Below are 14,052 nucleotides of genomic sequence, written 5' to 3' on the forward strand. Positions count from 1 at the left end.
CATGGATGGAGGAGCCTGGTAGGCTGCAGTCCATGGGGTCGAAAAGAGTTGGACACGACTGAGTGACTTCACTTTCACTTTTCACTTTCAAGCATTGGAGAAGGAAATGGCAACCCACTCCAGTGTTCTCTTGCCCGGAGAATTCCAGGCACAGTGGAGCCTGGTGGGCTGCCATCTATGGGGTCACACAGTCGGACACAACTGAAGTGACTTAGCAGCAGCAGCAGAGACGTCGCTCAGTCGTGTCCGACTCTTCTCGACCCCATGGACTGCAGCCTACCAGGTTCCTCCATCCATGGGATTTTCCAGGCAAGAGTACTGGAGTGGGTTGCCATTGCCTTCTCATGCAAAAGTGCACAAATCCTAAATGTCCACTCAAAGAACATTTACAACATAAAAACATCTACGTAACCATAACTAAGATTAAAAACATCTATTGCACCTTAGAATCCTCCTTGATGTTCTCTTCTAGTCATTACATCTACCCCAAAGTAACACTCTTCTTCTATTACCATAGTTTAGCATTTGTCTAGTTTCGAGTGGTATCTGCATGAAATCAGTGAATGTACTTGTTTGTGTTTCATTTGTTCAACATTATGTTTCTGAAGTTCATCTATAATGTCCAGTTCAGTTCAGTCGCTCAGTCATGTCCGACTCTTTGAGATCCCATGAATCGCAGCATGCCAGGCCTCCCTGTCCATCACCAACTCCCGGAGTTCACTGAGATTCACGTCCATCGAGTCAGTGATGCCATCCAGCCATCTCATCCTCTGTCGTCCCCTTCTCCTCCTGCCCGCAATCCCTCCCAGCATCAGGGTCTTTTCCAATGAGTCAACTCTTGGCATGAGGAGGCCAAAGTACTGGAGTTTCAGCTTTAGCATCATTCCTTCCAAAGAAATCCCAGGGCTGATCTCCTTCAGAATGGCCTGGTTGGATCTCCTTGCAGTCCAAGGGACTCTCAAGAGTCTTCTCCAACACCACAGTTCAAAAGCATCAATTCTTCGGTGCTCAGCCTTCTTCACAGTCCAACTCTCACATCCATACATGACCACAGGAAAAACCATAGCCTTGACTAGATGGACCTTTGTTGGCAAAGTAATGTCTCTGCTTTTCAATATGCTGTCTAGGTTGGTCATAACTTTCCTTCCAAGGAGTAAGCATCTTTTAATTTCATGGCTGCAGTCACCATCTGCAGTGATTTTGGAGCCCAAAAAAATAAAGTCTGACAGTGTTTCCACTGTTTCCCCATCTATTTCCCATGAAGTGATGGGACTGGATGCCATGATCTTCGTTTTCTGAATGTCGAGCTTTAAGCCAACTTTTTCACTCTCCACTTTCACTTTCATCAAGAGGCTTTTTAGTTCCTCTTCACTTTCTGCCATAAGGGTGATGTCATCTGCATATCTGAGGTTATTGATATTTCTCCCAGCAGTCTTGATTCCAGCTTGTCCTTCTTCCAGTCCAGCATTTCTCATGATGTACTCTGCATATAAGTTAAATAATCAGGGTGACAATATACAGCCTTGACGAACTCCTTTTCCTATGTGGAACCAGTCTGTTGTTTCATGTCCAGTTCTAACTGTTGCTTCCTGACCTGCATACAAATTTCTCAAAAGGCAGATCAGGTGGTCTGGTATTCCCATCTCTTTCAGAATTTTCCACAGTTTATTGTGATCCACACAGTCAAAGGCTTTGGCATAGTCAATAAAGCAGAAATAGATGTTTTTCTGGAACTCTCTTGCTTTTTCCATGATCCAACGGATGTTGAATTACATTTAGCATCCTAAAATATAACACTGTAATTTGAATTTATACCAGTTTAACTCCTGTAACATACAAAACTCTGTTCCTCTAACAGTTCCATCCTTACCCCTTGTAGTTGACGTCACAAAATGACATCTTTGTATGTTGTCTATCCAAAACATAAACGAATATTTTTTAAACGCTTTCATCTCTTTAATTATGTAGAAAACAAAGTATAACATTATAAGTCAAAGATATAATACTGCTAGCTTTTAGACAAAGAGTTACTTTTTAAAATGTATTTGCGTCTTAAATCATGTAGAAAACAAAAAGTAGAGTCAGACACTGTTATTACAACACTATTAGCTTTAATAATTGCCCATGTACTTACCTGTATTGAGGTTTTTATTTCCTCATATGGATTTGAGTTATTGTCCAGTGTCCTTTCATTTCTATCTGCATGACATCTTTTAGCATTTCTTTCAGGGCAGGTATAGTGGTAATGAACTCCCTCAGCTTTTGTTTGAGAATGTCTTCATTTTCCTCTCATTTCTAAAAGACAGTTTTGCTGGATATAAGGTTCTTAGTTGATTTCTGCTGCTGCTGTGTAGTCACTAAGTTGTGTCTGACTCTTTGCGACCCCAGGGACTGTAGCCCACCCGGTTCCTGGATCCATGGGATTTCCCAGACAAGAACACTGGAGTGGGTTGCTATTTTCTTCTTCAGAGGATCTTCCCAGCCCATGGGTCAAACCTGTGTCTTCTGCTTGGCAGGCAACTTCTTTATCACTTAGCCAGCTGGGAAGCCCTCTTACTTGACTACTTTTTTTCTTTTAGTACTTTGAACATATCAGCCCACTTTCTTCTGGTCTTCAAAATTTCTAATGAGAAATCTGATGATGATCTTATTGAGAATCCCTTGTATGTGATGAGTTTTTAATCTTTTGCTGATTTCAAAGTTCTCTTCAGCAATTTGGTTATAATATGTCTTGGTGTGGGTCTATTTGATTTTATCTTACTTGAAGTTCACTGAGCTTCTTAGATGTTAATATTCATGCTTGGTATAAAGTTTAGAAAGTTTTAAGCCAATACTTCTTTAAATTTCCTCTCTGTTCCTTTCTCTCTCTCTCTCTCTTGTCTTCATGGGACATCTACAATGCATATGTTGGTCCACTGATGGTTTCTCACTGGTCCCTTAGACTCTGTTCACTTTTCTTCAATCTTTTTCTTTCTATTCCTCACATAATATAATTTCCATGGTCCTGTTTTCAAGGTGACTTGTTTTTCTACCTGATTAAATATGCCTTTTAGTTCCTGCTACATGTGTGTTACATATATTTTACCTTGAGTTCAAGCTTAAGGATTTAGAGTTTCTAATTACTACTGTGAATACAATATTTTTCCACTTTTTCTTTAGTTGTGGAATATTTTTAATGTTGATCTTATTTCTGGAAGCCCTGTTGAATTATTTTATTGGTCCCATATTATTGATTTGAAGTTAATTCTCAGGGTTTTAGATTAAACAATGAATAAACTAATAGTTTTGTCCACTCTCCAAAACTTTCATGTTTCAAGTTCCTTTTGTTTTTCTGCTAAGACCTACAAAGACAGCTTTCACTTCTTGGAATGAACTATTCATTCTTATTTTTTCCTGACTTTAATGGAAATATTGCTTAATGTTTTGCCATCTAATACAATGTTTGCTTCATATTTTAATATATATTCTTTATCTAGTTAAGAATTGCTATTTCTTTTATTAGCCTTTGAACATTCTGAATAGAGTTGAATTTTATCAAATGACTTGTCTTCTTTGATCTCTCAATAAGTGAGTTATATAGCTATTTCGGGAGACAAAACTTTTTTAGTTATAGCATATCATGCTTTGCCTATACTGCCAGATTAAATTAGCTACTATTATGATAAAAAAGTTTTATATATGTATTCACAAGTATAATAGCCTTATTTTTTTTCTTACACTATTCCCAATTTGGGGCATAAATTTTATACTTACAGAATGATTTGGGACCCTCTATATCTTTTTACATTTCCCAATACCATTTAAACAACTTGAAGAAAGAAAATTTAATTAATTTTTACCCTATAATTGAGTGTTCTTATAAATCACAATTTCTTTCTTTTTTTTTTTTTTTAAATCACAATTTCTATTGGAAAATTATTTCGGTGTCACAGATAATTGCCAGGAACATACTAATACCCAGTCTAGCCTAGGATGAGGAATGATTTCATTATACCTTTGTTTTGGGTACAAAGCATAGAAAGATGTGGTCCCTCATCGCGACAAGAAAGGAAAGAGAAGGTGACCACTAGAGTTTCAGGAAGGAAGCTCTTCTGGTAGGTATTTTTCTTTAGACAATTATTTTAAGTTATGCATTTACCTTGCAGAAATGGCCTATATTGGAAAGGACTGAAAGCAGGTTTGAAGATCATAAATGACTATCAGATCAGATTAGTCGCTCAGTCATGTCCGATTCTTTGAGACCCCATGAATCGTAGCACGCCAGGCCTCCCTATCCATCACCAACTCCCGGAGTTCACTGAGACTCACGTCCATCGAGTCAGTGATGCCATCCAGTCAGCTCATCCTCTGTCATCCCCTTCTCCTCCTGCCCCCAATCCCTCCCAGCATCAGAGTCTTTTCCAATGAGTCAACTCTTCGCATGAGATGGCCAAAGTACTGGAGTTTCAGCTTTAGCATCATTCCTTCCAAAGAAATCCCAGGGCTGATCTCCTTCAGAATGGACTGGTTGGATCTCCTTGCAGTCCAAGGGACTCTCAAGAGTCTTCTCCAACACCACAGTTCAAAGGCATCAATTCTTTGGCGCTCAGCCTTCTTCACAGTCCAACTCTCACATCCATACATGACCACAGGAAAAACCATAGCCTTGACTAGCCGGACCTTAAATGACCATCAAGTAAGTGTATTTGCTTTGAAAATATTCCACCATACCTTATTAATTTCAGAACCTTCAATTTTATGAAGAATGCCTTTTAATCTGAAAACTTTAACAATTTCTCTAGCCAAACTGAGCATGACATTAATCTCCTCCTTTGTTTTCATAGTGACAGCAATTTCTGGGTGATCATACTCTAAGTAGCCTGAAAAATAACAAAATATTTTCAAATGAAATAGGACATTGCTTAAATATTTCCTGTGGGCAGTAAGCTAATATTTATTTTCTAAACCCATGGAGCACAACCCTTATCACAGGGAAATGTATCTCTCCCTAAAGAGATTTCTGCAAACAATCAAAATTCATCCATAATTGCAGAGTTCTGCCTGACATTTCCTTGTTGGCAGCCCATACTCTGTCTAAGCCCATGAAGAAGGACAGACAACCCTAGTCCTAAGATTAACAGTTATACTAATGCACCTAAACTGGACACTGAGAGGCTCTCCTGGGCTCTAGGTCTAAAGTTTATGACCCAATTTTTTATTCTGTTAGAATCAAGATTTCAGATGATAGATTGTGTGCTTAAACATGGCTTCTGATCAAATCCTCTCACTCATTCTGGGTCATTTCCACCCATCCTGCCTGGGCATCTAGATGATGCATCCATCTATGTTCTTCTGCTAATATGATGTGGATTCCTGGGTGCCCATGAGAGTTTCATCCACTTAGGAGTTTTTCTTGGTCATGACCTCTTGTCTGGCTTGACAACTATCTGCTGTGAAAGATCTCTCATGATTGGGCTCATTGCAGATTTGCTGTGTTCTTTTACTGTCCACCATCTGGTACCAAATTCCCTTTTCTGAACATATAAACACTATGCCGTAGAGATGTCTGTCTCACTCCCAGGATTTGTCTTGCACTAGGACCATGACCTGGCACAATTCAGAGAACAGGCTGTTGTTACGTTTGAGCACTGAGCCTTCTAGCAGCCAAACCAGCAATTCCATGAGATTCTGTTCTGATTTCAACTCATTTTAAAGCCTAAATCCTCAGATGGCAACTCTGTGGCAACAGGAGAAAAAAAATAACTTCTTTCCTTGTGTTGCTCAAGATAGTACGTTTGGAAGAAAATAGAATTTATAGTGTGATAAAGACATGCACAATCATGGCATGCTAATGTGTTTTCTTTAAACAGAAACGAAAAGGTCTTCATTGTCACATAAGGCAGAAAAAACAAATGTGGAGGGGTAATATTACACTATTCTCATTCAGTCAAAGATACGATCATGTTGATTGTTGGAGTTATTCACTTTATTATTGATAATAAGTAGATCTCCTCCAAGACCAGTTTAGTTATCAAAACCATTTCCTCTCTAAAGGAATGATGATGAACAGATGGTCATGCTAGATCTTTAAGGTGAGAGGTACCTACCTAGTTCTTTCATAGCATGTCCTGTGTTCTTCGTTACCCTCCTTAATAACATCTACGGAACAAAAGAAATGTTATTCCTATTGGAAAACAATTGATTAATTTTTTACCTAAATTAATAACTGTCAAGAAAAATATGATGGAAACTTTTCTGGAATTAGAATTGAATTTTGTGCATGTGTGCCAAGTCACTTCAGTCATGTCCAACTCTTTGCAATGCTATGGACTGTAACCCACCAGGCTCCTCTGTCCATGGGATTCTTCAGGCAAGAATACTGGAGTGGGTTGCCGTGTCCTCCTCCAGGGGATCATCCTGACTCTGGAATTGAACCCATGTCTCTTGTGTCTCCTGCATTACCAGGCGGGTTCTCTATCACTAGTGCCACCTGAGAATTTTGTGCAATGAATTTTATTTTACTCCAGCAAGAGTGGTGGAGAGGATGAGAAGTGGCATTACCTAGGCTGATTTTGAGAAGCCCAAAGGTAAGTCATATGTTTTTTCTTAAAGTAACTTACTTTAGGATACTGTTGATTCTGAAAAATACAGGCATGTGAGGTATTTCCCATTCAATTTTTGAGAATCTCTGAATTTAGGAAATACATGTGGTTTTCAACCTTAAATGAGATAGAAGTTTTAACCAAAATATGTGAGAGCAGAAATGAAGACTGAAACTGGCCAATATCTTAAATATTCAAGTTCTTTTGTATTTCCTACTGTGTATCCTCAGTATGAGTGAGTATAAAAGGTAACAAAATTCAGCAAAGTTGTTTTAAAGTTACAGGTGATGAATAGAGAAAAGATACAGTGATTTGTGTTCAACTACATATTGAGTGTTCAATGTTCTCAACTACATAACTTTGGGCACATGACATATAGCATTAAAATGTTCTAAATTATCTTGAAAGATGACTGTCTAATTTCACTCGATGATAAACTTAGGGGCACAGTGTTAATCTGACTCAATTGAGAAAATGAAAAATAAGATATAGAACTTAGGCCCTAGCATTCTGTTTGCTGTTTACTAGCTGTGTATGTGACTTTGGACATAACCATTAAATTGGCTTCATTTCTTGGCTTCATTTTTCTCATCTGTTGTTGGGGTCCTTTAATGGACTGGGACCTGGCAGTCCAGAGGTGATGATCCTATCAAGCTACCAATGGATTTTTCACAGAGCTAGAACAAATAATTTCACAATTTGTATGGAAATACAAAAAACCTCGAATAGCCAAAGCAATCTTGAGAAAGAAGAATGGAACTGGAGGAATCAACCTGCCTGACTTCAGACTCTACTACAAAGCCACAGTCATCAAGACAGTATGGTACTGGCACAAAGACAGAAATAGAGATCAATGGAACAAAATAGAAAGCCCAGAGATAAACCCATGCACCTATGGACACCTTATCTTTGACAAAGGAGGCAAGAATATACAATGGAATAAAGACAATCTCTTTAACAAGTGATGCTGGGAAAACTGGTCAACCACTTGTAAAAGAATGAAACTAGAACATTTTCTAACACCATACACAAAAATAAACTCAAAATGGATTAAAGATCTAAATGTAAGACCAGAAACTATAAAACTCCTGCTGCTGCTGCTGCTGCTGCTGCTGCTGCTAAGTTGCTTCAGTCGTGTCCGACTCTGTGCGACCCCATAGACAGCAGCCCACCAGGCTCCCCCGTCGCTGGGATTCTCCAGGCAAGAACACTGGAGTGGGTTGCCATTTCCTTCTCCAATGCATTAAAGTGAAAAGTGAAAGGGAAGTTGCTCAGTCATGTCTGACTCTAGTGACCCCATGGACTGCAGCCTACCAGGCTTCTCCATCCATGGGATTTTCCAGGCAAAAGTACTGGAGTGGGGTGCCATTGCCTTCTCCTAGAGGAGAACATAGGCAAAACACTCTCCAACATAAATCACAGCAGGATCCTCTATGACCCACCTCCCAGAATATTGGAAATAAAAGCAAAAATAAACAAATGGGACCTAATTAAAGTTAAAATCTTCTGCACAACAAAGGAAACTATAGGCAAGGTGAAAAGACAGCCTTCAGAATGGGAGAAAATAATAGCCAAGGAAGCAACTGACAAACAACTAATCTCAAAAATATACAAGCAACTCCTGCAGCTCAATTCCAGAAAAATAAACGACCCAATCAAAAAATGGGCCAAAGAACAAAATACACATTTCTCCAAAGAAGACATAGAGATGGCTAACAAACACATGAAAAGATGCTCAACATCACTCATTATCAGAGAAATGCAAATCAAAACCACAATGAGGTACCATTTCATGCCAGTCAGAATGGCTGTGATCCAAAAGTCTACAAGCAATAAATGCTGGAGAGGATGTGGAGAAAAGGGAATTCTCTTACACTGTTGGTAGGAATGCAAACTCGTACAGCCATTATGGAGAACAGTGTGGAGATTCCTTAAAAAACTGGAAATAGAACTGCCATATGACCCAGCAATCCCACTGCTGGGCATACACACCGAGGAAACCAGAACTGAAAGAGACACGTGTACCCCAATGTTCATCGCAGCACTGTTTATAATAGCCAGGACATGGGAGCAACCTAGATGCCCATCAGCAGATGAATGGATAAGAAAGCTGTGGTACATATACACAATGGAGTATTACTCAGCCATTAAAAAGAATACATTTGAATCAGTTCTAATGAAGTGGATGAAACTGGAGCCAATTATACAAAGTGAAGTAAGCCAGAAAGAAAAACACCAACACAGTATACTAACACATATATATGGAATTTAGAAAGATGGTAATGATAACCCTGTATGCGAGACAGCAAAACAGACACAGATGTATAGAACAGTCATTTGGACTGTGGGAGAGGGAGAGGGTGGGATGATTTGGGAGAATGGCATTGAAACATGTATAATATCATATATGAAATGAATCGCCAGTCCAAGTTTAGTGCATGATACAGGATGCTTGGGGCTGGTGCACTGGGACGACCCAGAGGGATGGTACGGGGAGGGTGGAGGGAGGGGGGTTTGAGATGGGGAACACGTGTATACCTGTGGGAGATTCATGTTGACGTATGGCAAAACCAATACAATATTGTAAAGTAATTAACCTCCAATTAAAATAAATAAATTTATATTTTAAAAAAAAAGTGAGAGAGAGAAAGAGGCTGACACTCCCTGGTTTACGCAGAAAACCAATAAAGTCCTTAACACAGGACTTGCATCTCTCATGAAGGCACTGGGCACCCTCTTGAGGCAGGGTGAAGGCACAGGGCGCCTTCTTGAGAAAGTCTTAGAAGCCCGGGCAGGAGAGTGAGCAAGACAGGTCTCTGCACTCCAAGGAATCAGCCAAAGAGAAAGAGAGAGAGAGAGGGAGAGAGAGAAAGAAAGAAAGAAAGAAAGACAGACAGACATGGGGACCCAAGCTCTGATGGAGCAAAGGTGCCTTAATGATTTTTCTGTGAGTATATATAGGCTGTAGTACAAGAAGTTTCTTTCATCAATGATAAAGATCAGAAAACCAAATGTACAGTAACTGTTACCAAGGGAACAAGGGATGATGATGGTCACAAGGTCAGGAGACAATCCATATCTCAAGAAAGGGGATCGAGATTAAGCAGTTTTGTCGTATAGAGAATGTTTACTAAAGGAGATTCAAGCCTGTCTCACACAATGACCCCAGTTCGTGGGAGCAGCGTGCTGTTCTGCTTAAAAAGAAACAAAGGACCTGTGAGAAACAGCATGTAGGAATCCTCCTGTTAAACATTCCCTGACAATCTGTAAAATGAGGGAATTAGATATGGTTTCCCTCTAAATAAGTTAGTGGTACTTCTTTCTACTTGTCAGATCCCCATCCTTCATTTTTACTATTTACTGTGGGAAAATCAAGCATATAGAGAAACAGAAGGAGCTTTGGAAATTATGAGGAGGGTCTGTCTGCTCAATCCTGCCATCACTTATCATCCTGCAGTATTTCCTATTTAATGCATCTTAGCCTGATAGATCCTGAAACTTGCTTTGAGAGAAGCTGATTTGTGCACATGGGTTTCATGATAGCTCCAAAAGGACCAAAATGTGTGTTCCAAGAGGCTCATAACTTGTCTTTTTTTTTTTAACTCATTCAAAGTATACAATTAAATGGTTTTTAATACATTCATGGTATTGTGCAATCATCCTCACAATCAATTTTAAAACATCTTCATCCTCCAAAAAGAAATTTCATAACCATTACAGTTCCTCCTCATCCACACCCAACCCCCCACCCCCAGCCATAGGCAACCAGTAGTCTATTTTCTGTCTGTACAGATTTGCCTGTTCTGGACATTTCTTATATATTGAATCATACTATAAGTGCTTTGTGACTATCTTCTTTCAGTTAGCATGCTTTCAAAGTTCATTCATGCTATAGTATTGATATTTCATCCTTTTTATTGCTTAATAATATTAGTATTCCATTGTGCAATTACATCACATTTTATTTATCAGTTCAACAGCTGATAGACATGTGGGTTGTCTCAACTTTTTGGCTGGTATGAATAATGCTGTTTATAATAGTCAAGACATGGAAGCAACCTAAATGTCCATTGACAGATAAATGGATAAAGATGATGCGGCACATATACACAATGGAATACTATTTAGCCATAAGAAGAAGAAAATACTCTTATTTACAGAAACATAGATGGACCTAGAGGAGCCTCATAACTTGCTAATGTGTCATAGATACTTCAGTAAGGAGTCACCTGAGTAATATAAATGTAGATTAGTTTCTGTTTTTGCAAAAATTTCTCAGTAAACCAGGAGTCAGAGATCACCTCTACATATATAGAAAGAAGACATGATGGGTGAGGGCAACTGAGGAGTGAGGGAAATAAACCATTTTCTTAGTATTTAAAGTTTTCCTCACCTGTTTAACCTGTTTAGAACTTGCAATCTTATCAATTATAGTCATTATATCTGCTTCGCCTTGGACATATCCTTTTAGTATAGCATATCTAAAGGACAGCTGATGACTCATCCTTTTATCTAATATTTGCAGCAACCTTGGTGTTACAAGCTGAAAAAACAAGACTATATTTAATAAAATTTATACAAATTATGGTTGATTTTATGTTGGCTAGTTTAAAATAGGTAGTAATAAGAAATGACATTCTCTCTGGTAACTATAGCAACTTGTCAAGATTCTTAGTTATTTTATGCACAGAATCTCTGTAATTTTGTGGCTAGAGCTACTTCCCCATAACTAATAATATTAGATGCCTATGTGAAGTTAAGACTTTGTTTTCCACTTATTTCCATTGTAGAGAATTGCACGATATTTTAAGTGGTTTTATTCTTGGAAAACAACGTGGTTGATCTTCTGGGCTTAGGTCACAAAATGACTGTCTATGAAGTATTGCCACTTTTACCGACTAAACCTCCCACTAAAATTTTCACTAGATGCTTCATAGTTAATTGAGTTAGAGCTCACCACAACTATGGTCCTTATTTGACCCCACAATTAACTTCTCATTGTTTCTTTGCTGCGGGTTTAAGTCTCCAGCTTATCTGTCACCACTGTACTGTCTGTCTCCTAACTTCAGCAGAACTGGCCAACCCCTACATTTTCCTGTCTTTACTCCACAGTGCTCCACACTCATACAGAAAACAATTACTTGTTATATTGCTATAGAAAGACACATTAGACAATTAAAGGTCATTTTAGATGCTGTGATTTCATAATACTGTAAGTTTATAGAACACAAAGTGTGTATTTTTCAGTTCCTTAATTTGTATGAATATATACTACTTGCATTGTCACTACAAACATACATGATTTGCTTTGCTAATTCCTATCATTTATTTCAGGTATTCATAAGAATAAATGTTACTTTGGGATTTCCATGTGCTTTCTACTAAAAGGAAAGGCTGTGATGAGTATTTCTTTACTTTCGTGTGCTAAATGAATTTCTAATATAATTTAGATATTCATAATATAATCTGTTATGAGACTTAACTTGTCAAAAGAATCTAAATATAAACATCAGCCCAACAGAAAGTGGAAACCACAAAACTAGTAAGCTGATTTTCATCCATATTTCATGAAGTAGTTAGGAGAAATTTGAAACTGTTTGATTTAATAGTTTTTTACCTTCAAAATGCGTAGGATGCGAAGAAATCTAACAATTTTCATAATGATGACTATTTGGACCAAATCAAAAATATAATAGTTAATGGAATTTGTCTCAATCAGCATTACATCTATGATGCCAACTAACGTAATTGTTAGCTCAAATAGATTCCAGGCATGGAAAAAATATTCCTTCCTCATTGCTGCTATCTGTTGATTTAAAAAGAAATTGTACTACCTTATTTGTTTTTGCTTTCACAACATTATTTTCCATAATAACTTAAACATGAATAGTTAAGTTTTTCTCTGATCTACCTTAAGACTCTACTTGTCTGAAATACTAGCAAGTGATCACATCAACTTGAAATTAAATGGTTAAAACATTGAAGCATCTATTCCAAGACAGAAAATATTTAAAATACCTACTAATTCATTCATTCTTTATTTATTTAAAAATATTTTATTGAAATCTTACTATATAAATAAGCAGGTCAAGAAGCAACAGTTAGAATCAGGCATGGAATAATGGACTGGTTCAAAATTGGGAAAGGAATACATCAAGGCTCTATATTGTCACCCTGTTTATTTAACTTATATGCAGAGTACATCATGCAAAATGCCAGGCTGGATGAATCACAAGCTGGAATCAAGATTGCTGGGAGAAACATAAACAACCTCAGATATACAGATGATATCCATTCTAATGGCAGAAAGTGAAGAGGAACTAAAGAGCCTCTTGATGAGGGTGAAAGAGGAGAGTGAAAGAGCAGGCTTAAAACTCAACATTCAAAAAACAAAGATCACAGCATCTGGTCCCATCATTTCATGGCAAATAGATGGGCAAAAAGTGGAAACAGTGTTAGATATTATCTTCTTGGGCTCCAAAGAAGTCCAAGTCACTGTGGATGCTGACGGCAACCATGAAATTAAAAGATGTTGCTCCTTGGAAGAAAAGCTATAACAAACCTAGACAGCATATTAAAAAGCAGAGACATTACTTTGCCAACAAAGGTCCACATAGTCAAAGCTATGGTATTTCCAGTAGTCATGTACAGATGTGAGAGTTGGACCATAAGAAGGCTGAGGGCTGAAGAAGTGATATGTTCAAATTGTGCTGGAGAAGACTCTAGAGAGTCCCTTGGATATCAGGGAGATCAAACCAGTTAATCCTTAAGGAAATCAACTCTGAGTATTCACTGGAAGAACTGATGCTGAAGCTGAAACACCAATACCTTGGCCACCTGATACAGAGTCTGCTGCTGCTGCTGCTGCTAAGTCACTTCAGTCGTGTCCAACTCTGTGCGAACCCAGAGACGGCAGCCCACCAGGCTCCCCCGTCCCTGGGATTCTCCAGGCAAGAACACTGGAGTGGGTTGCCATTTCCTTCTCCAATGCATGAAAGGGAAAAGTGAAAGTGAAGTCGCTCAGTCGTGTCCAACTCTTCGCGACCCCATGGTCTACAGCCTACCAGGCTCCTCCGTCCATGGGATTTTCCAGGCAAGAGTACTGGAGTGGGGTGCCATTGCCTTCTCCAGATGCAGAGTCAACTCATTGGAAAAGACTTTGATGCTGGGAAAGACTGAGGGCAGGAGAAGTGGGTGACAGAGGATGAGACAGTTGCACAGCATCACCAACTCAATATACATCAATTTGAGCAAACTCCAGGAAATAGTGAAGGATAGGTAAGCCTGGTGTACTGCAGTCCATGGGGTCGCAAAGAGTCAGACAGGACTTAGTGACTGAAGAACAACTGTAACTAAGAGTGGGAACAGTCAAAAATGATTGTGGATTCTAGCCTGTGAAATTAGATTTCCAGTGGAACTTTGAAGGAAGAGTAGGTTTAGAGATGATAAACTTATTTTGAATAAATTATTT

General features: G+C 38.5%; 1 protein-coding gene across 4 annotated transcripts in view; it reads right to left on the reverse strand.

The window, feature by feature from the left end:
• The window catches only part of SLC9C1 (solute carrier family 9 member C1), a 128,507-nt gene that overhangs the window by 37,832 nt on the left and 76,623 nt on the right, over window positions 1-14,052 (reverse strand). For all 4 annotated transcript variants that reach the window (XM_061391820.1, XM_061391904.1, XM_061391989.1 and 1 more), the window contains exons 17-20: window positions 12,199-12,387; window positions 10,975-11,124; window positions 6,087-6,138; window positions 4,711-4,859 (exon numbers count right to left, since the gene is read on the reverse strand). In XM_061391820.1, coding sequence (XP_061247804.1) covers window positions 4,711-4,859; window positions 6,087-6,138; window positions 10,975-11,124; window positions 12,199-12,387 — 540 coding nt within the window. The remainder of the gene's footprint in view (window positions 1-4,710; window positions 4,860-6,086; window positions 6,139-10,974; window positions 11,125-12,198; window positions 12,388-14,052) is intronic.

Source organism: Bos javanicus, chromosome 1 (assembly GCF_032452875.1).
Source record: "Bos javanicus breed banteng chromosome 1, ARS-OSU_banteng_1.0, whole genome shotgun sequence".
Classification (NCBI taxonomy): domain Eukaryota; kingdom Metazoa; phylum Chordata; class Mammalia; order Artiodactyla; family Bovidae; genus Bos; species Bos javanicus.